The sequence below is a fragment of the Tribolium castaneum genome, chromosome 6, assembly GCF_031307605.1.
Source record: "Tribolium castaneum strain GA2 chromosome 6, icTriCast1.1, whole genome shotgun sequence".
Taxonomy (NCBI): domain Eukaryota; kingdom Metazoa; phylum Arthropoda; class Insecta; order Coleoptera; family Tenebrionidae; genus Tribolium; species Tribolium castaneum.
The window spans coordinates 3652211-3672161 of NC_087399.1; the positions used below are offsets into that span (position 1 = coordinate 3652211).

The 19951-nt window shown below is 38.6% G+C and overlaps 4 protein-coding genes across 5 annotated transcripts; 3 read left to right on the plus strand and 1 right to left on the minus strand.

Moving 5' to 3' along the window:
- The first annotated feature begins 23 nt into the window (after nucleotides 1-23).
- LOC656961 (TGF-beta activated kinase 1) lies at nucleotides 24-4764 on the plus strand. The gene is made up of 7 exons (XM_963454.4): nucleotides 24-237; nucleotides 282-581; nucleotides 628-1059; nucleotides 1108-1335; nucleotides 1419-1494; nucleotides 4179-4369; nucleotides 4417-4764. The coding sequence occupies exons 1-7, from the start codon at nucleotides 157-159 to the stop codon at nucleotides 4642-4644; spliced, it is 1536 nt and encodes a 511-aa protein (XP_968547.1). The 5' UTR covers nucleotides 24-156; the 3' UTR covers nucleotides 4645-4764.
- A 5636-nt stretch (nucleotides 4765-10400) lies between these two features.
- Nucleotides 10401-14302, plus strand: LOC103314004 (forkhead box protein N2). The gene is made up of 2 exons (XM_015982699.2): nucleotides 10401-11060; nucleotides 13381-14302. Exons 1-2 carry the CDS (start codon nucleotides 10401-10403, stop codon nucleotides 13858-13860), a joined length of 1140 nt encoding a protein of 379 aa, XP_015838185.2. The 3' UTR covers nucleotides 13861-14302.
- Nucleotides 14182-16674, minus strand: LOC656781 (alcohol dehydrogenase [acceptor]). 2 transcript variants are annotated; one of them, XM_008198700.3, is made up of 3 exons: nucleotides 16518-16674; nucleotides 15973-16470; nucleotides 14182-15497 (listed from the first exon to the last, which is right to left on the minus strand). In XM_008198700.3, exons 1-3 carry the CDS (start codon nucleotides 16672-16674, stop codon nucleotides 14338-14340), a joined length of 1815 nt encoding a protein of 604 aa, XP_008196922.2. In that variant the 3' UTR covers nucleotides 14182-14337. The 2 variants fall into 2 exon arrangements, with proteins under 2 accessions (XP_008196922.2, XP_008196923.2); XM_008198701.3 differs by having other exon boundaries at nucleotides 16522-16663.
- Nucleotides 16675-17083: 409 nt separating this feature from the next.
- Nucleotides 17084-19825, plus strand: Rint1 (RAD50 interactor 1). The gene is made up of 8 exons (XM_963208.4): nucleotides 17084-17218; nucleotides 17269-17504; nucleotides 17550-17723; nucleotides 17769-18162; nucleotides 18228-18453; nucleotides 18561-18895; nucleotides 18988-19514; nucleotides 19563-19825. Exons 1-8 carry the CDS (start codon nucleotides 17084-17086, stop codon nucleotides 19774-19776), a joined length of 2241 nt encoding a protein of 746 aa, XP_968301.2. The 3' UTR covers nucleotides 19777-19825.
- Nucleotides 19826-19951: the final 126 nt, after the last annotated feature.

Sequence of the window (19951 nt, forward strand, 5' to 3'; positions counted from 1 at the left end):
TTTTGAACACGGCTGGGGATTTTCGAGCCGAAGGTGACACTTGATCTGAAGGATACATAACCAAATTTATGGTGGTTGATATTTATCGAGATTTTTCGTAATTTTGGGGCTGTCTGGACGCTCTGTGGCCAAATATGTGATTACTTCGGTATTTCGATGGCGTCTTCGGAAAATGAGGGTAGCGTATGTCAGTACACCGTCGAGGAAATCAACTACAATGAAATTCAGAAGCTTGAGGTAAAGTAGCCCTGGTTGTGGCCACCGACACATTGTGGTTTCAGGCAGTCGGTGAGGGCAGCTTTGGAGTCGTTTACAAGGGAATCTGGCGCGATGCGTTCGTGGCGGTCAAAAACATCGTCTCTGAGAACGACAAAGACGCCTTTATTGTGGAAGTCCGGCAGCTGTCAAGGGTCAAGCATGAGAACATTGTCAAGCTGTACGGGGCCTGCACCAAGGGCCCCAACATCTGCCTTGTGATGGAGTACGCCGAAGGGGGCTCCCTCTTCAATATTCTACACCACGCACCTAACGTACACTACACGATGGCCAACGCCATGTCCTGGCTCTACCAGTGCGCCAAAGTAAGGGGCGAAGCCGCACCGACACACTCTTAACTCGGTTTTCCAGGGGGTCGAGTATCTCCATGGCATGAAACCCAAACCTTTGATACACAGAGACCTCAAACCGCCCAACTTGCTCCTGATAAACGGGGGCACCTTGCTAAAGATATGCGACTTTGGTACTGCCACAGACATGACAGCAATCATGACCAACAACAAAGGCTCGGCCGCGTGGATGGCCCCCGAGGTCTTTGAAACGTCAAACTATACGGAAAAGTGCGACGTCTTCAGCTGGGGCATAATCCTCTGGGAGGTGTTATCGCGACTTAAGCCTTTTTTCCACATTAAGGAGTCGGGCTACCCTTCGGCTTTCATGATCTTGTGGGCGAAGCACAGCGGCCGGAGGCCCCCTCTCATCAGGCACTGCCCCCCAGTCATCGAAAAACTGATGACACAGTGCTGGGATCAGGAGGCGGCCAAGCGGCCGAGCATGAAGGAGGTGAGTGCACTATTTTTTGAGTGGGGAAAGTCAAAGTTTGGCTTCCAGATTGTGAAAAAAATGGAAGTTATTTGCTCGTTGCTTCCGGGCGCCGACGAGCCGTTGCAGATCAGGGGCGGTGACGATGTGGTTTACAAGGAGGAAATCGAAGAGTTTGAGGACTGTGTGGAGGAAATAGACCAGTTCCCCGCCAGCACCAACGGCGATAATTGTGTCAAATCGCTGCCCCAGCCGAGTGCCGAGATGTCGCGGCCCCTCAACATTAAAATAAGCCCTGTAAGTCGGTTTTTACGTCGCATGACGTAATTGTCTTTTAATAGAAAATGAGTAAAATTGATTAATTGAGTCGTTTGTTGCAGGACGCATGGGATTTACACGATCTCGACATGCAGCTGAGAACCATGCCCGGCCTTGATAAGATGGTACCAAAAAACGGTAGGTTGTGTTGTTCTTGTGGGCTCGTTGTAAATTTAGCCGAGAGCATTGGCTTAGTGCATGACTCAACAACTTGCAATTCTTGAAAACACTCGAGGGGCTATAATTTTTATTTGTCGCAGTGTTAGTCACACACGGACCAATAAAAATAAGATCAAAGCCGAGTCGACTTGTCTGCACGGCTTCGTCGCGGTATTTTTATCGCTTTGCGACCTTAAAGTCGTGCAGGTCCGGCGCTTTAAGCTCGATTTGGCCGAAATTCCGGTTCCTCCTCCTAAATACGTGCGAAACGAAGGGGCATCTGTTTTTAGACGCGCTGACTCAGCGAGACCGATTTAGAGTAGTTTGTTTAGTTGGAAGTTTCTTGATCGGCCTGCCAGGGACGGCCTGGCCCCAATTCACCACCGGCCTCCGAAATGCGGAAAAGGCGGCTATTTGCAGGTTTTACGCGCTTTGAGGCCTTGCCTAAGGCCATTTCCGCAGAAACAATTCCAAATTTTGGCTTGGGACTACGGACGACTAAAAGTTAGGATGCGAAACGATGGACGAATAAAACGTTCTCGTCGCCAGAGAGCGCACTTATTCATGGTTGTAGGACATGGTGCAAAATTTTTGTTGTAAACTATATTTAAAAAAAATCAAACTTTTGCCCCATATTTTTCAAAAAACGTTGGGACGAAAGTTTTGGGCAGTCCGTCGCTGGCAGCGCCTTGCTCTGTCCCTGGCGTCTTCCCCGTATCGCTATTTCAGTCGCACCCATGCGGCCGTTGCCAGTTTCTTTCCAGCGGCTGGTAGTCTCGCGTAGTTTTTCGAGTGGCCCCCGAACATAAACAATCGACACGTTCCTATCGATCCTGTCCGAAATCTCATCATGTTTCGTACCGTTTGAGATTTTTCCTTGATTTTTTTCGTGCGATATGTGTGACTGTCCGAGAGCCAGCGTTTTCACCACGCATGAGAGCCACCGAAGTTGGATCATTTTCAAAGAGTGCAAGACTGATAACGGTAAATAGTAATTGTTTTGATGGATTATTTTTACGTAAAGTAGCCGGGGAAGGACTAAAATAAATTCGGCCACAATCTTCTTAGTCACGTTTTTATTTTTGAAAGGACGGATGTGTAATTAATCGAGTTTGTGATGTAATGGCATGGAAATCGCACGTCCGGAAGTGCATTCGTGGCGAACGGACACCTGGACGATGGCGGCAGACCGTAGTTGTAATTAAAAAATTTTCAACCCTTTGTGTGAATGTTTCCCGGTTCTGTTGTCACAAGCATGATGGTTTTATTGTTGCATTTTCCGACCTTTCCGACCTAATAATCGATGACACAACAAATTGGATATTTTTTTTTACTATTGAATATTAGCACCCACATGATTTTGACATTTTTTACCTGCAATGATTATTTTGTAAACAGATTTGTTATTTCCAGTTCTACCTTTTTTCATTTAATTTGTACGTATTTCAGCCAAAAAATTCAGATGATTGGTTGTGGTTGAGTGTAAATAGAAAACGTGTTGTTCTTTTGACAGCTTTAAATTCCAACATGCTGTACAAATACACAAATATTTTTTTTATTTGTTGTCGAGTGTCACTAAAAAGTGAGTTTCAATGGTATTTGTGTATAAACAAATAATTTTTCGCGAGAATTTACATTCATAATTACATTAAAATACACAAAAGCGAATATTTTTAAGGCAGAAATGTGCATGGTACTTGAGTGAGTAAATAAATACAAATACAGATTTGCTCGTCTGGGTCTTAAAAATTAATTAAACACATTGGGGCGAAATTACACACATTTCTAATGTTTTCTCTTGTTTTTTTTTTAACAGACTGTTGTAAGACAGTTATAATACCAAATCTCGTTAAATAAATAAAAAAATAAAATAACAAATCACGTTAGAATAGTTCGTACTTAAAAGGTATTGTTTTTTTGGGAGTAATCCTTTCAGGAGACTTTTTAACTCTTTTTTTTTTGAAAAAAAAACAACTTATTAAAATATGTAGGTATGAAAAATTTTATTAAAGTTAGGACAAAACTTGTAACGAAATTTTTCCAACAATAAAGCACAATTAGACTTAATAATCTTATCTTTTCTTTACATAATATTGCACATGAATTATCTATCAGCAATTGTCTCGAAATTGGACAAAAGTTTTCCCAAAAATTGGGAAATTAACTACGATCACAGTTACGTGTTAAGTAATGTTAAAAAACAATGTTTTATGATTAAATAAACATTAAACTTGTTTCAGGAAGCTTTTTTTTTTAATGAATAGTCAGCTGAAGTCCCCTGTGTGAGGTGCTATTTTTTTAAGTATAAAGGGTTAAAAAAAAATTTGATGAAATTTTAGCAAATTTCAGGTTTGAAAAAATAAAAAGCTTAAATAGTATCAAAGCGTGGACATTATAATGATTTATTTTTTTTAATTTAAATATTTTTGCTGTTGTTGACAGCGGCTATGTTGCGGCTCCAACTCCTCTCAAGTGGCTCTAAAACGGCCCTCAATATTGCTCATCTGCGTCAAAACACAATCAAGTTTTTAATGCCCTCCCACGCCGTAATCACTCTTGTTTGTCTTTCGCCAAAATTCTGGCATTAGTTCAAACCGCATGTCTCTTCCTTGTTTATAACAACAGAAGTTTATTTACTTAAAGTCATTTCGCGTCTTCCCCAGGTTCCAAAAACACAACGGTAGAGGCAGGCATCGAGAGCACCAAGTCGACACCTGACGGCACCGATCCAAATTTAGATAAAGTGTATCTTTTATTAGAGCCGCATTTACGGCCTGCCACTCCAGACGCCGACAATCCGCAGTCGTTGGCGCTGTTCGAAGAGCACAAGCAACTGGCTCAGGAATATTTCAAGGTAATTTCCTGATCCAAATTGACAAATGGGCGAAGTTGTTATCGCAGGTCCAAACTGAGCTCGCATATGTCTCGCAAAAGAAGGACAAACTCCTAGCGGCGCAGTCGCAAGAACAGCAGCAGCACACCAAACTCCTCAAAGACCTGCAAGCGGAGAAGGAGTCCCTGATCTTGGTGCGGGAGTTGCTCAGTCGGCAAAGAGAAAACAACAACGCGGCTAGGAATAACATAGATAACTGGGTCCTGGTGCCCAGAGATGGTACTAACACGGACTGACTTATTTATTTACCTCGACGCTCATTTCCTTCACCCTTCATCGGTTATTTATCAGAGTGTTTTTCTAGGATAAGCTCAATTTTTATATGTGCATATGTAAATAAAGCTGGTTATTTATAAGTGGCGCATTATTTATTGGTGTAACAGTACCAGACCCCTATGGGTTTATCACCTCCAAGACAAAAAGAGCCAGGTGTAGGCAGTGCCAGGTGTCGCCTGATAAAATTATATAACTATTTCACCCTCATAGTGAAAATCACCGATGCGGAATGAAAGAGAGGAAATACGGTAATAGTTCGAGCGATATATTGGAGACGCACCTTGTGCGGAAAAACGAACATTTTTGGCGGCCTTGAGCAAGATGGGGGCACCTGGCCCCAAAAAATTGAGATTTGCCCATAATATTTCTGTTATAAAAAAATTAAAATAAATAAACAGGATATGAAAAAAATTGTGGAACTGTTACGGTGCTCCACAAGGCTCAGTTTTGGGACCGCTTCTATTTATATATACCTACGGAGCAGAAATATTAGAATCCGTATTTTATCATTTGGATCCCCATGATGGTGAACGAGCTTGCAATTTTATTAATCACGATTTAAATGAAATTTTCTTATTTTCTAAAAGTATTATATTTTACAATAAGTATCTTACATTGCCTTTAAAATGTTATAGGTATTCCAACTAAAATATGTTGAGTAAAACATCTATGAATGAAAGATCACCCTCTTACAATACGATAAAGTTATACAATTCTTATCATTTGCTTAAAAAAAACTCTCAGTGAACAATTTTACTGACCTCTAGTTTTTTTTCTAAGATCCCTTTTGCTTTTCGTTATTTTCTTTTTGCTTTATTTTCTATTATTTCTCTTCCGGTTTTTTTTAGTTTACCAATTTCATTTTGTTTATTTATTCTTTTATTTATTTATTACGTCACTGCTAATAAGGCCCCTTCAGTACACATCATTTTTTTAGCAAATATACACTGTTTTTAAAGGTTACTATTTAAAATGCAAATACTTTAATGAGATAAATGTACTTATACAGAATATCAAAGAATTATCAGAGGATCCTGCTGTACAAACAACGTTGAAAATAAAATAATAATAATAATAATGATAAATAATCAATTTTTTATTGTATAACTGTATGTCCTAACAACATAGAATTATCTCCAGACGAAGTGAAAATCTATCTACATAACTATATTCTTAAAATTTGTTTAAAACTGTTATTTTTTCTTGAAATAGATATTATATTTTTTAAGGCTTCAAAAACTTTGCTATTTTATTTAAAATCCATAATATAGATACATTTCTTTCTATTTCACTTTATTTTGTTCTTTCAAACAAGTATAGGCATTTAAAACACATTTAGAAATTCATCATAATTTCATTTTCTTCTTAATACTTGTTATCTATTACAAACACTATTATAATTTTGATATACATTTGTTCATATTTGTATTTTAAATTAATAATAAACGAAAAGTCAGTTGTTGAAGACTCAAGTCCGTAACAGCTGAAATTCCAGGTTAAGATTGATATTATTCTACTAATTGTTTTTTATTTTGATGAATTTGAGGTATGTAATACCACTAGACAAAATATTACACTGAACTAATTGATATTATCAATAATAATTACCCTTATTATTATTATTATTATTATTATTATTATTATTATTATTATTATTTTATTATTTTTATTATTATTATTATTTTATTTTTGGTTGTAACAAAAAAAAGCACTGTTTCTACTTTTTATTAATTTTTAAAACTAAGGGTCGGTTTATAGAAGCGTCATTAAGTTAATCTGCCATTAAATGCGTGATTAACTGATCACGTGACCCAATTGAACAAATTTGATTGGTCTATTCGCGTTGTTAACTTTTAACAACGAATTAAATTTTAACAAAGCCCTAAAGGTGTAAAACCGATTTTTTTAATTTTTATTTTTTTAACTGTAAACTCTAACCCGATTTAAAAAAGGTATTGTAACGAACACAAAAAATAATAACATGGCACTAAAAAAATATTATTATGACGTCATACTTTTTTGGGACAGTCTGCATAATCAAAAATATTTTTGAATTGAATAACGAAATTTTGAAAAGTGACAAGGATTAAGTGCCTTTTATTTTGACAACTTGACAAACGGTGAGTCATTATTTTCATTTTGGGTAAATTGTGTGCTAGACTTTTGTGAATCCCCAAACTCCCACCCTGTTGGCTTTCGGGGACCCCCCGCCCGGTTTTAATTCCTTTTCAACCACAGCTCATAAACAAGTGTCCCGAATAAACAAATTAGGCGGAATTAAAAAATCGGCAGGCTAATTTATTACCCCGTAAATAATTAATTATTCGGAAAGGCTGTTTCGTCGGTTTCCGCCTGTGCCGATGGAAGGCGAGGGCGCAATGTCCGGTTGAAAGTCGGCGTTTCGGTTCGAACCGCGAACTCGAGTGCACCAACTCTGCGGTAATGTTCAGTGCCTTCAAAATTTGAAAAAGTGTCTCAAAATGCCCCCTGCCTGACTTGTAAGTATTTGCGAGTTGGTAGTGATTTCGAAAAAATCGAGTGCTACTTGATGAATATTAAAGGCGTGAGCAAACACATAATGCGCCCCCGCCAAGGGGTGAAAAATCCACAATGTCCATCGCGTGCGCTCGCCGTCTAGTGGCATTTCACCCTCGATTTCGTCAAAACGTTCTTGGAACTGTCCAAACAAGCAGCTCAACGATGAATTGCTAAACACGGCGCTCGATAAAATCAATTGCCAATTTGGCGCCCAAATTGGGGCATCCCCTATTATTCGCTTTGTTGGCGCTGGACGTGAATAGTGGGAAATTTCTGGATTTACGTGTGGGAAAGCGTTTATGACTTGAATTGGACCCGAGGGATATTAAGCTTCGCTGCACGAATACGTGGCGTTAATTGTGAGGGTGATTTTTAAAATTAGACGATTTCCACAAAGCGGGTAAATATTTAATTGGCTACAAATCTGGTCGTTGGTATCGATCGAAGATAAGACATTTAAAAAAGAAATTTGTGGGAATCCCAAAACGGTGACACGGTTGCCAATCTGACACCTTCCGCAATCGACAAAATTATAGATATTACATTTGCTAGGCGAGTGCTACTTCTTGTAAAAATCAATACTGTCTATAGAATTTCACAGGAAGTGTACATATTACCAAATACTAAATTATTGCATTGGGAAATAGGCATGGAATGTACGAAACGCCCCACAAGAAAGGTTTTCTAGTTGTCTCCTTTTGTTAAACACAATTAATACAGTAAAAAAGATAGAAAGGTTTTCTAGGACGTCCTGTTGCTCACTGAAGCTTTTATTACTTATTTGCGTGTCAAGCAGCTAATTTTTAATATTCTCTGAGCTGATTTATGCCCATTTTTGTCTTAGAGCACTTGGTATAACATATGTCCCACTTTAAAATTCGGGAATTTGAAGCAAATTAATTACAGTTTTCCTGAATTAATCAATATTTAAATACAATTTTGTGTTTCGTACTTGTAACCGTATTCCCGGCGTTTTGATAAATAGGCAAATTATCAATTTGCGTTCCACCTTATTTTTGCAAACGCTGTAAATACGATTAAATATAAAAAAAAATTTTTAGAGAATTAAATTTTCTACAAAAAAATCCGCGACACCATATTTCTATTTAATAAATAATTTTGTTTCTTATACTTGTAACCGTATTCCCGGTGTTTTGATAGATAGGCGACGTTGTGCAAAAATTATCAATTTGCGTTCCACTTTATATTTTTATAGGGTTGAATATACGGAACAAAATTAAAAAAAAATAAATTTTCTAAAAAAAAATCGGTAGCACTTTATTCCTACCTTAAATGGTTTGTATATAAATTAACTTTCCATTACTTGGTCACCGATGAAATGAAGCAAATCCGTCGCTTGAAGGTCTTTTGGGGCCTAAATGGTTGAAGATCGGGATATGGTTCAGACTTTTTTGTGAGAAATTTAATTCTCTACAACTTTCTTTCTAACATTTTTCTTGCAACTGCTACCGTATTCGCAGTGTTTTGAAAAATATAGGGCAGAGTGTTTGAAATTTTTTTAAATATAGATTACGATAATTTTTTTGCATTATTTTTATGTCTTACTACTTTAACGAGATTTAACGCCCTTTCTGCCGGTATTTTTTGTTTGTTATGTGTTAACTCTTATACAAATACAACCATTTTTTTAAATTCATTCTCTGAAAACTTGGACGGTAATGGAACAACTGCGCTCTCTGGCGACATTAACGGAACTATCAAGTACGGGAACGTTTTATTTGTACGTAGTTTCCTATCGTAACCTTTAGATCTCCGTAGTTCTGAGGTTAGTTCGTCAAAAAAGCAAAAAAAGGCACAAAAAACATACTCAGATTGAAAAAAATGATAAAAAAAAATAAAGCGTTCAAAAGTCGTAAACATTGTTGGCACTGCAATTTTTTGACCATTTAAATATTTAAATATAAATCTCAGAAATATTCGAATATAAGTCAAGTTGAGTAGTTATTTAGATTTCTCTTGCCCAACGATCATAGTTTTGGTTTTGTTAAAAAATATCTAAAGTAATTCAAATTTTAATTTAAACAAAATACAATAAAATAGTAATAATATACAGTTGATGATTACTAATTATTAATAAGCTTTATTTTATTTTGCATCTGACTAACAATTTTCGGTTTTTTTTTTAAATTATATAAATTTCTTGAAGCTTCGAGAAAAAAAAAATTCGAGAAATCACAAACCCTATACAATACTTACTTGTAGGAAGAAAAATGGAAGTGAATAGAAAACAAAATGCCAAAAAGAAAAGCTGCCGTCATACGCCCACATTCTTAATTAAATATTAAAGAAGCTTTTAGATGAACATTTTTTTCTGGTAATAATTTGTTTTCTGAGGAAACAATTTTTTATAATCACCTAGATTGTTTTTTTTTTTTTTCATTTTTTAACAAATTAAGTCGTTAGGAAATAAATTTTCATTTAATTTTTTTCTCAAAGAGAAAAACAATTTAAACTCGCACCTGATACAATTTTTGTAAGACAAACTGGTTTCTGCATAAAATAACGAACAGAAACCACCCAGTTTTAGTGTTTTTTCTAGAACAGCCAAAAAAAAATTAAAACGTCGCACAATGCGACCCTTTAAAGCGTAACAAAAAGCCGGCCTTAATATTCTCCACAAAGCGCTTTCCTGCGATCTATTAATCGGTCTTACACCCCATCCCCCGTCCATGAATAATTTTTTCCTGTCGCATTAACCGTCACTTAAGCAAAATCCAATCAAACTTATTGGCGTATCGATACCGTCGAGTCAGACATTCGCTGGGAAAGCGGACAGGTGCGAAGTAAAGGGTCGTAAAAACTTCACCCCCGACCAAAAAAAACCGGACAATTTCGTAATTCGACCGTGCAATTATTAGATGCGTAGTTTTTCCCCGATTTGATCGTCGATGAGCGATTGAGATAGCAAATGTCCATTAAAAGGGGATGTTGGCCTCCCCTTCCCCAACGGAAAATTATTGATCGCAGACAGTGGTGGTCATTTGATGACGTCACGGCGGTCGAATCGACCGATTTTCCACATTTTCCGACACCCTTCCGCGGTGGCGGCAAGTGCTAACCGACTTTCTCTCCCCGCAGCATGGTGAAGAAGAAAACCAAAGCAAAAATGTGATCCCCGGTACCTAAATCCGTCCCGATTTGCTCAACGAAGCTCAAAATGAAACTGGAAGTGCGCAAAAAGCTCGAAATGGAGATCAGCGAAGAGAAAAACCCGCTCTATCCGTGCTCAAAAGACAAGATGGACATCGTCCACTTAGCTCAATCGGAGTTTCTGCCCGAAGGCGTCCAAAACTGCATCGAGATCGACTCCAGCAACGTGATCAGCATCCCGGAAAACCAGATCGTCAAAATCCAGTACAGGGGGGAGGACGGAATCGTCAACACGGAGTACATCGTCAACGAGGACATCCTGCAAAACCTCGAAACCAGTTACCTGGACGTCAGCCCTTCGACGTCCAAACAGCCGGACGACCCCGCCGTCCTCAGCCCCAAAAGCGAGAACGAGGACTTGAGCGAGACGGACCTGACGAGTCTGAATTGGTTGCACAACATTACGAATATCATGGCAGTGCCCAATTTGCCGACGCCGCCGGTCTCGCCCAAGCCCAAGAAGAAGACGTCCGGGTCGAACCAGGAGGACTTGACGATTAATATCAACTATTATAAGAAAAATGGGGATAAGAAGCCGCCGTTTTCCTACGCGACGCTCATTTGTATGGCGATGGGGAAGAACGGGAATAAGATGACGCTGTCGGCGATTTATCACTGGATTAGGGAGAATTTTTTGTACTACAGGAAAGCTCATCCGAGCTGGCAGGTAAGTCGAGGCCGGAAAATTATTTTTACAAGTTTTTGGTAAAAAATATAATTTTTTAAAATGTATCAAATCTAGCATTTCCGAAATACATTTGGAAACGGTGCAGAAAAGTTTTTTTAATGTGTTATTATAGAGAAATATTTTAACGTAATAACAAGTATGAGAAACAATAAATTAGGAAATGATAAAAATTCAACTGATATAAAAGTGACATGTTCGCAAACCTTAAAATTAGGTAAATATTTACTTGGTTACTTTAGAGAGGATGAAATTTTTAAATAATTGACAATTAATTCTATAACTTTTTAACAAGCTGTTAGAATTTAATATAATTTTTTTATTGGTTATATTTAGCGGTTTCATTACACAATACGCGCTTATGAAAGTCAAAACATAATTAATTTAAAAATTATACCTCGTTGTTCTAACAGTCGAAATTTTTGAATTTTTAATAAATATTTTCTAAAAATCTCTATTTGTACCAACAGCATTTGTTACTGGAAAATGGTGTAACAAATAGAAGTGGTAACTACAAAAGTAACTGATTTATGTGTTTTTTTTTAAATGTACCACTACATAATTTAAATACAGCCACAAGAATTCCGTACCTTTCTATGAAAATCAGTGTTAAAGTGTTATTGTTCCTTTTTTTATGAAACCAATTGTACATTTTTTTCTCAATAATGTACTACAGATAAACACATTCTGACTTAAAACAAGTAGTGATAAGAATTGGTAGAAAAAAGTAACAATATTTGAAATATTCTCAAAGAAGTTACAAAAAAACCCTCTTGTATTTTAATCATCTGAGCCATCACCAAATTATTAGCAGTCAAAATTGCTATAAATTCAGCTAAAATTTGTTTTTTGACTTGATTTCAGCTTAAAAGACATCTTAAATCCTTTTTTTTTAAGATTTTTTTATTAATAGAAGAAAAATGAACCAGAACACACTTTTATTAGAGCAAAAATTATTATGTACAAAAAAATTGCAATACTATTTAAAATTTTGAAAGCTGAATTAAATTTAATTGCGCTCTTAAAACGCGAATGGACCAATCAAAATGGTTGAATTTGGTCACGTGACTAATTAATCACGCTTTTAATTGCAGATTAAATTAATCACGCCTTTATAAACCGATCCTTAGTCAAATAAATTAGAAAACCAAATGTGCATGCCTTTTATTCAATAATGTAATAACATCAAAAAGTATGAACATATTTCTGGCTTAAAACAAATAGTGACAAAGTGGTAGAAAAAAGTTACGATACTAGGAATTTTTTTTAAATTCACTTTCAAACATATCTTAAAACCCTTTTTGTTAGAATTTTTTAATAAATTAATAGCAATTCTGAAGAAAAATGAACGAGAACACACTTTTACAAGAGCGATAAATAATTATTATGAAAGCTAGAGGACCAAGAAATTGCAATATTTAAAATTTGGTCAAGTAAATTAGAAAAATCTTTTGTGGTCCTCGTTTAGGCCTCTCTTAATTAGTCAACTAATTAAGAGAGCCAGGAAATAATTCGATGAAAAAGATAAAATTTTGCCGCTTTTTTTGACTTTACTAAAAGTTGTCTTCAATACAACTTCAATACAAATTCAATAAAACTCTTCCGTTTTAGTAAATTAAAAAGCTGAGAATTCTGTCACTTTCTTCAGTGAAATTATTAAAACATCAAGAAAAACGTTAAATTTCGCCCTTGTTTACACCATTCCATTTAACGGACGGGACACTTTTTCATTTTTTATGAACAGTATCAGTACAAGTTAATTTTTCTTAATAGAGGCTTAAATGTTTGCAACCTACAATTAGAGCAACATTTATAAAATTTTAAATACAAATTGGTAACGGACGGGGCACAAAAAAGACTTTTTTATTGTTAAATAATCGTAAGAAAATTCTGTTAATTTAAATTCTGTTGAAACTTTTGGAACCACGAGACCGAAGGACAAGGCAATGTGTAACGACTTGTGATTGATTTAGTTTTTGTTTACATATAACGGACGGGACAAAAAAAATCTTGTGTGTGAAAATAACTCTAAAAATTTTATTCAGACAGGTTTTAATTATTAAAGACTTTAACAATATTGCTTTTTTAACGACGTAAAAAATAAGACCAACATTCGTATGTTTGCAATAACGGACGGGACAGCAAAATTTACGAATATTATGTACTAAATTTATTTTGAATATTTCGGTAAATTGGTTGCATTATATTATTCCTAGAATCTCTGGCTTCGCAACTTCACTCAAACGAAATGCATAAATAATAAAAACTAATCAATAGACTGCAGTAATAATTTCCCATCTAGAACTCCATCCGCCACAACCTCTCCCTGAATAAATGCTTCGTGAAAGTGGCGCGTTCGAAAGACGAGCCCGGCAAGGGCGGCTTCTGGAAACTGGACCTGGAGCGTCTGGAGGAATCGCGCCGCTCAAAACGCCGCTCCAGCCTCACAGTCCGCGTGCCCAGAAACCGGGACGCCCCCCATAAGCCCGTCCGCAAGGCCCGTCGGTACCGCCCGCCCCAAAGCACCGGCGAACGCAAACACAACATCCTCTCGAACATCTCGATCTGCGGCGAGACCGACATCGAAAACTGCGACGAGGACGACGAGAAGGACAAAGAGGCGAAAAGCGACGACATCACGCCGGTGCCCAACCAGAATGTCATAACCGAACCGGTCAACCAGCTGCTGCCCGAGGACGAGCTCACCGGGCTGCTCCTGGCGACCAACGGCTGGGACGAATGCCAATTGGAGATGCTCGACTCGTTGCTGGATTCTTTGTAATTGTCAATGTCATTTGCACACGAGTGGTTTGTGCCTTCTTGTGTAGCACAGTGTGTCATTTTTGTACAGTTGAAACTCTTCCGTCCAATATCTGAGATAGTTTTAGAGGATAAATATTTTACTAAATATATTGTTAAGAGTGAGGAGCCGTCCAGGCGGTCCTTGGCGGGTCCCCAAGAGGGGCCTGTCCTGCGACCGGCTTTGTATTATACACTCGTATTATTTATTATTTTTGGTTCGACCCGTCAGGGTCTAGGCTTAGTTGAGATCTCTACTTTACCAAAAGGGTATTTTTTGTATTTGGACAACAAATAATAGGTGTAGATTTTGAACAAACTGTAAAAACTGTATTCTAGTCTTTTGCAATATTTGTAATTTTACACAGTTTGCTCAAACGCAGCAATATGATTGTACTCTACCATTCAAATAGAAGTGAACTGTATGGTGTAGTTTAAATAAAACCACCGATTATTACAATTAGTAACAGCTGCACTGGTCTTGGAACACGTCGGACGAGCAGCACCGCCTCTGACTCAACCAGCAGTGGTGCTTGATTATCTCAGCCGCGCGCTCCGCCATCATCATGATAGCCCCCTGGGGGTTACCGCTGGGCAAGCTGGGCAAAACCGACCCGTCAACAACGTACAATTTATTGGTGCCTTTGACTTGAAACCCCTCGTCAATCACGCGCCCCAAAGCGCACGTACCAACAGGGTGGTAACTTGATAACGTAAAATGGCGGACATAACACACCCAATAGGGTCTAGTATCAAACTCAAGTCCCTCACAACCGGGGAACTTGACCGCGTTCAGCTTAGCCCCCAGGCGGCGCATTGGCGGCGTCTCCAAAAACTCCTTAACCAGCTCAATCCCCTCCAAAAGAATATCAACATCGTACCCCTCCGCCAAATAATTCGGGTCAATCAAAGGCGGCGTTCTGGGGTCTTTACTTTTGAGCCTCACGGTCCCCCGACTTTTCGGGTGCAAAACAACCGGGAGCACGGTCATAGTCGAGCCGTTCACTCGCCGAAAATACCTCTCCCAGAGTCTCTCCCCGATTCCCACCAGCCCCCTTAAGTAGGAGCCCCCGTCAATGGCGGCCCCATACGGCAGAATCATGAACTGCAACTCGGGGATTTTCCCGTCCTCGCTGTTGAAAAACCCGACACTCTCGCACCCTGGACTGGTCCAGGGGCCCTCCCCCCACAGAAAATACCTGCTAGCGCTCCACGGCGACAGCATTTGCTGCAGGCCCATGTCGGGGGGCGCTTCCAGCGTGATGAGGTCCAGTCCGGTGGTTACGTGGTCTTGCAAGTTGTCGCCGACTGGTAGGTCAAGTCTGGGGGCTATTTTTAATTTCTCCAAGTGTTTTTTGGGGCCAATGCCCGATAACATGAGGATTTTTGGGGAGCCGATCACGCCGGCCGATAGAATCACACCCTTGGTGGCACGGACGTAGTAGGTTTCGTCCAAGTGGGTGTATTTCACACCGTAGGCCTCGTAGTTGGATTTTAAGAGGACTTTTTCGACTAGAGAGTTAGTTATGACGACTAGATTGCGTTTTTTGGTTTTTTCTAATTGGTGGTAAGGCGTCCAGCGCTGGCCGTTACGCATTGTTACTTTAGTGGCCGAAAAACCTACAATTTTTTAATGAATTGGGTCTCTAACTGGGGGAGCCGGCGCTGTCCACTGGAGCCTTTTTGCCTTTTGCAAAATAATTTTCCGAAAATACAAAAAATACAGTTATTTCATTTAGATAGTTATAAAAAAATGTTATTTTCATTCACGTATGTCAGGACTAACTCTTTTTGCTTAGAGACATTTGAAAGTTTCGTCATATAGCTAAACAAATGGCTGAGAAAAAGATGATAACATTATAAATTCCACACAAAAAGGAAAAAATGTCGTTGGAATGTTCGAAATCACTTGGTATTGTCAGTGAGTTTCTAAATCAAAAATCATCTGGCATTGAGAATTATGTGAGATAACTAGTTCAGTTTGTTTAGAATTGACAATCAGACCTAGTTTGTTGATTTTTAAATTTTTTGCGACAATTTAAAAAAAAAACACAAAAAGTTCTCCAGCTGGACAGCGCTGTTCTAGTGTATGTACCAGGCTCTGAGTTCACCCCGTCTGATAGGCCAAAGCCGAGACACAACCCGGCTTGCAGAAAATAATCCGACAAGTTCGACTTAAACGGCATATCCTCCACGAAAACTGAACATTTGTGCTTGTTAGTTTCGTTGCTTTCCAGTTTTTTGAAGTAGGGAAGAACGTCGATCGTGTAGTTGAAATTACAGGAATCTTTATACCACTCGGCGAAGTCTTGGGGGTGTCCCCGGACGTAAATCATGTTATTTAACATCGCCGTGCCCCCCAGAATCTTCCCCATGGGCCAATGACTTACTTTTTTGTCAAGCCCCAAACAGGCATGTTTCTGGGGCACCGTTCGGTACTGCCAGTCAAAAACCGAGTCTTGTAGCATGAGACTAACAGTCGGGATTTGCAAAATGCCATTTCCGCTAGCCCCAGCTTCAATTAGCAAAACTTTAACGCTGGGGTTTTCGGCGAGTCTTCGAGCGACGATGCTTCCAGCTGAGCCGCTCCCGACTGTCTCAATTTGAGTAATTTTGTTAAAACTGGGCGTCTATACCAACCTACAATGTAATCGTAGGCCTGGTCCTTGAAATCCAGCTCTCGACAAGCGAAGCACTCAAAGTAGTTGTGAAAGTACACAAATCTAAGGTATAGCCCGAATAGATTAACAGCGAGAACGTAGACACTTATGTAGAACGCAGGGTTGGAGCAACACATTGTGTTTAATTCAATTTTACACGGAAATTTTGAAATAAAAAAAGGCCGAAAATTGTCAAAAGTGAGGTTATGCCAAATAGAAGTGAGGTTACAACTAAACCACCTGTCAAGAAGTTTATTTAAATTTGTCTGGGTTATTTAGTGCTGAAAAACACGCGTAATGTTTGATTTCTACTAATTGATTTGATGCACGTCTGTAAATATAACGTATGTTTTTAATTTAATTATGAGTCTAACTTAATTAATCGTACTTTGCCCACAGGTGTTAGAATCTGATGCAACATTGTGCTAAAATACTTATTAACTTATGGGATTTATTATTTACTGTATTAATTGCTAGATAAACGCACCGATTTTGTCGATTCTGGGCCATTGTCATAACTGAGGTTATGTGCCACATCGCCTTAAAATGACCACATCGGAATCAAAAAAAGAATTAGTTAATGAACTGAATAAGAAGTACGGTAAAGATTTATTAAATTACGAAAAATGTAAGAAGATCTATGAGCAATTGCAACAAAACAAGTCTGAGATTGAAAGACAGGTTTTTAATGCAACTCCCCAAGTTCCCACCCCTTAAAGTGTGATTTTTAGTTAAATTTAAACGATGAGTCATCTTCGATTGGTAAAGTTGTCAAAGAGGCGGAAATTGCGGCACAAAACACTGATCTTTGTTTGGAAAGAACTACCGATGTTATTGACGAAATTAAAGCAAATCTCGTTGAAGTTGAAGATGTGAGGCGAGATGTGCAGAAACGTCTTGATAAATTAAATGCCTTACAAACAACCTTCCAGTACTTTAAAGTCATACAGAGAATTGAGTTTTTGAGGTTGGTCACACTGTAGTTTTTCCCCTCGCAATAATCGAATTTTAGCGACGAATTAGAACGCGAATTTAAGAAAAAAGACGATGAGCAGTGCGTCACAATTTTTGCGAATTTGTGCGAAATCAGCCGTAATTTAACTGATTTTCAAGGTAGCAATTTGAGGAATTATCTCAAGGACACTCTACACTATTGGCACAACGTACTAAAGGAAAAACTAGCAAAGTAACTGGTCTGATTTATCATTCGAGTCTTTATCTAACATTTTAGAGATTTCGATGACGTAATGAAATCACTCAAATGGCCATTCGTTAGTGCAAACTTCAGTCTACAAACGCCCTCTCCTAACAGCATTCTGAAGCTACAAATTGTGGCAGAATATCTGCTCCAAATCGAACTTCCAAGTGAGACAATTGATCCGAGGATAACTTCGGCCCTTTTGAGCGATTTTCCACCCCTTTGTCTCCCAGTTATGCTCCTAGTCCAACCCTTAAAGAAACGGTTTTTGTACCATTTCTACGGCGCCCGTCAGACCAACAGGCCTGATAAGCCCGAATGGTACTTTACCCAGATTTTAACATGGATCAGGGACCATGCCGAATTTTTAGTCAAGTGGATTCAGCCGGTGATTGATAAATTGGGGCTCCACCACATTGACGCCAAAGTAATTTTCTCTATTTAATTGTTTTTTTTATGATTAAGTTCTAATAATAAAATTTTGTTTGACAGTTGGAATTCATCAGAGGCCTTGTACAGTTGGCTGTGGAGAAGCTAAACTCTGATTTGCCTAACTTACAATTTGACGATTTCACTTTTTCGCACTCTATTGACGAAGCTCTTGGCTTTGATAAAGAATTGCGTGAAACCTACAGTTATCCACCGACGCAGCCGAGTATTTTAGCCGTTTTAACTCAAGCTAAAATCATTATTAAGTGGATGGCTATGGAGAAAAAATGTGAGTTGGCGTGAGTTCACAGCCTCCTTAAATTTAAATTTAAAATAAGAAGGAGGTTGTGCGACCAATCGCCTAGGAGATAATTTGTTCTGATAATATTTTGTCAGATGCTATGGAAAAAATGGACGCGATGATGTCCTCAGCCACAGTCGATCCTTTCGAGCCGCTAACTTACGATATTGAAGAGCTGAAAATAACAACATGTGCCGATGCTTTTATAACGCTTCTTCAGACAATCACGGAACGTTACGAGGCATTGCCACAACCCGGCCACCGCTTGCAGTTCTTAGACCTCCAGTTAGAGTTACTGGATGATTTTAGAATAAGATTATTGCAACTGGTTAACGCGGAACATGAAAATATAGTCGAATCGAAGATCCCCACGATTGCTAACACGATCTATTACATCGAGAATGTTTTAGTTGATTGGGGGGCAATGTTGGTACGGCTGGCTCGAACCGTGCGATTTGATTGGCTGAACGCAGACTTTCAGCCAATCAAATGGCACTATCTATACTTATGCAAGTGTTTCAGCACTATTTGAATTTATACTACTACAAAAGCCAGTTGAATGACTACAAAGCACCCACAAGCCCGTCAAGTGATTCGGACGACTTTGACCCCACGGATATTGAGGGTGAAACTGTTTTTGCCGAAACTTTATCACTCTATAGGCACATGAGACGCGACTTGTTATTTAATTTATCAGATTATGTCATGTTGGAAGTCAGGTCACAAGGTAAAGCCTACAGGAGGGAAAGGTGGTCCTCTATGAATGTCGGTAAAGACATCAAAGGCCTGTCTTTAACACCCACAGCCTGCCCTATTTTCGAAATCGTGGCTAAACGACTACACCAACTGCAAAAAACTCTAGCTTCGAAACTTTTTACGATAGTTTGGCGCTCGGTTGCGCAACAATTAGATAATTACCTCTTTGAGGATCTTGTCCTTGATAATAGATTTAACACTGGAGGCGCTTTGCAGTTAAAGTATGACGTAACAAGGAATTTACTGCCGTTATTTTCGCAATATACCGAAAGGCCCGAAACGTATTTCGTCCAGTAAGTTATTTACTCAGTCGGTAAAGTGGAAAATAAGAACTGTTGCAGACTGATTGAAGCTTGCAATCTTTTAAATATAACTAAAGGGTCCGCTTTGCTACTACGAGAGACTCTCTTGGCTCTTGAGGGGGCCACAGGTATTGAGGACTCCCGCGGGAGAGCCCTCAAGGAGGTTGGGGTGGTCAGCTTCACCCCAAAAATGGCCGTTAAGATTCTAAACCAGCGCACCGACATTACTGTTAATAGGATGGACGTTGATTGAAGCATTTATACGTTTTGTTGAGAAATTTTATAATAAATGTTTTCCCCACCATTGCATTTCATTGAATCACCCTGTAAGTGAATCTAGAGTAGAGTATAAAATGTTACTTCTGGGCCAGAATATTTGGCGTCTTAAAAAACAAGTCAGAACCTTACAAATTTCCTGTACTCTACTA

Excerpts from the sequence above, each read along its gene's own strand:
- LOC656961 (XM_963454.4), top strand. The coding sequence starts at position 157 with ATGGCGTCTTCGGAAAATGAGGGTAGCGTATGTCAGTACACCGTCGAG. Across the intron at positions 1,336-1,418 it reads TCAACATTAAAATAAGCCCT|GACGCATGGGATTTACACGA; the intron begins GTAAGTCGGTTT and ends CGTTTGTTGCAG. Across the intron at positions 4,370-4,416 it reads TGGCTCAGGAATATTTCAAG|GTCCAAACTGAGCTCGCATA; the intron begins GTAATTTCCTGA and ends TTGTTATCGCAG.
- LOC103314004 (XM_015982699.2), top strand. The coding sequence starts at position 10,401 with ATGAAACTGGAAGTGCGCAAAAAGCTCGAAATGGAGATCAGCGAAGAG. Across the intron at positions 11,061-13,380 it reads AAGCTCATCCGAGCTGGCAG|AACTCCATCCGCCACAACCT; the intron begins GTAAGTCGAGGC and ends TTTCCCATCTAG.
- LOC656781 (XM_008198700.3), bottom strand. The coding sequence starts at position 16,674 with ATGTGTTGCTCCAACCCTGCGTTCTACATAAGTGTCTACGTTCTCGCT. Across the intron at positions 16,471-16,517 it reads GGCCTACGATTACATTGTAG|TCGGGAGCGGCTCAGCTGGA; the intron begins GTTGGTATAGAC and ends AAATTGAGACAG. Across the intron at positions 15,498-15,972 it reads CGGGGTGAACTCAGAGCCTG|GTTTTTCGGCCACTAAAGTA; the intron begins GTACATACACTA and ends AAAAAATTGTAG.
- Rint1 (XM_963208.4), top strand. The coding sequence starts at position 17,084 with ATGACCACATCGGAATCAAAAAAAGAATTAGTTAATGAACTGAATAAG. Across the intron at positions 17,505-17,549 it reads CAGAGAATTGAGTTTTTGAG|CGACGAATTAGAACGCGAAT; the intron begins GTTGGTCACACT and ends ATCGAATTTTAG. Across the intron at positions 19,515-19,562 it reads CCCGAAACGTATTTCGTCCA|ACTGATTGAAGCTTGCAATC; the intron begins GTAAGTTATTTA and ends GAACTGTTGCAG.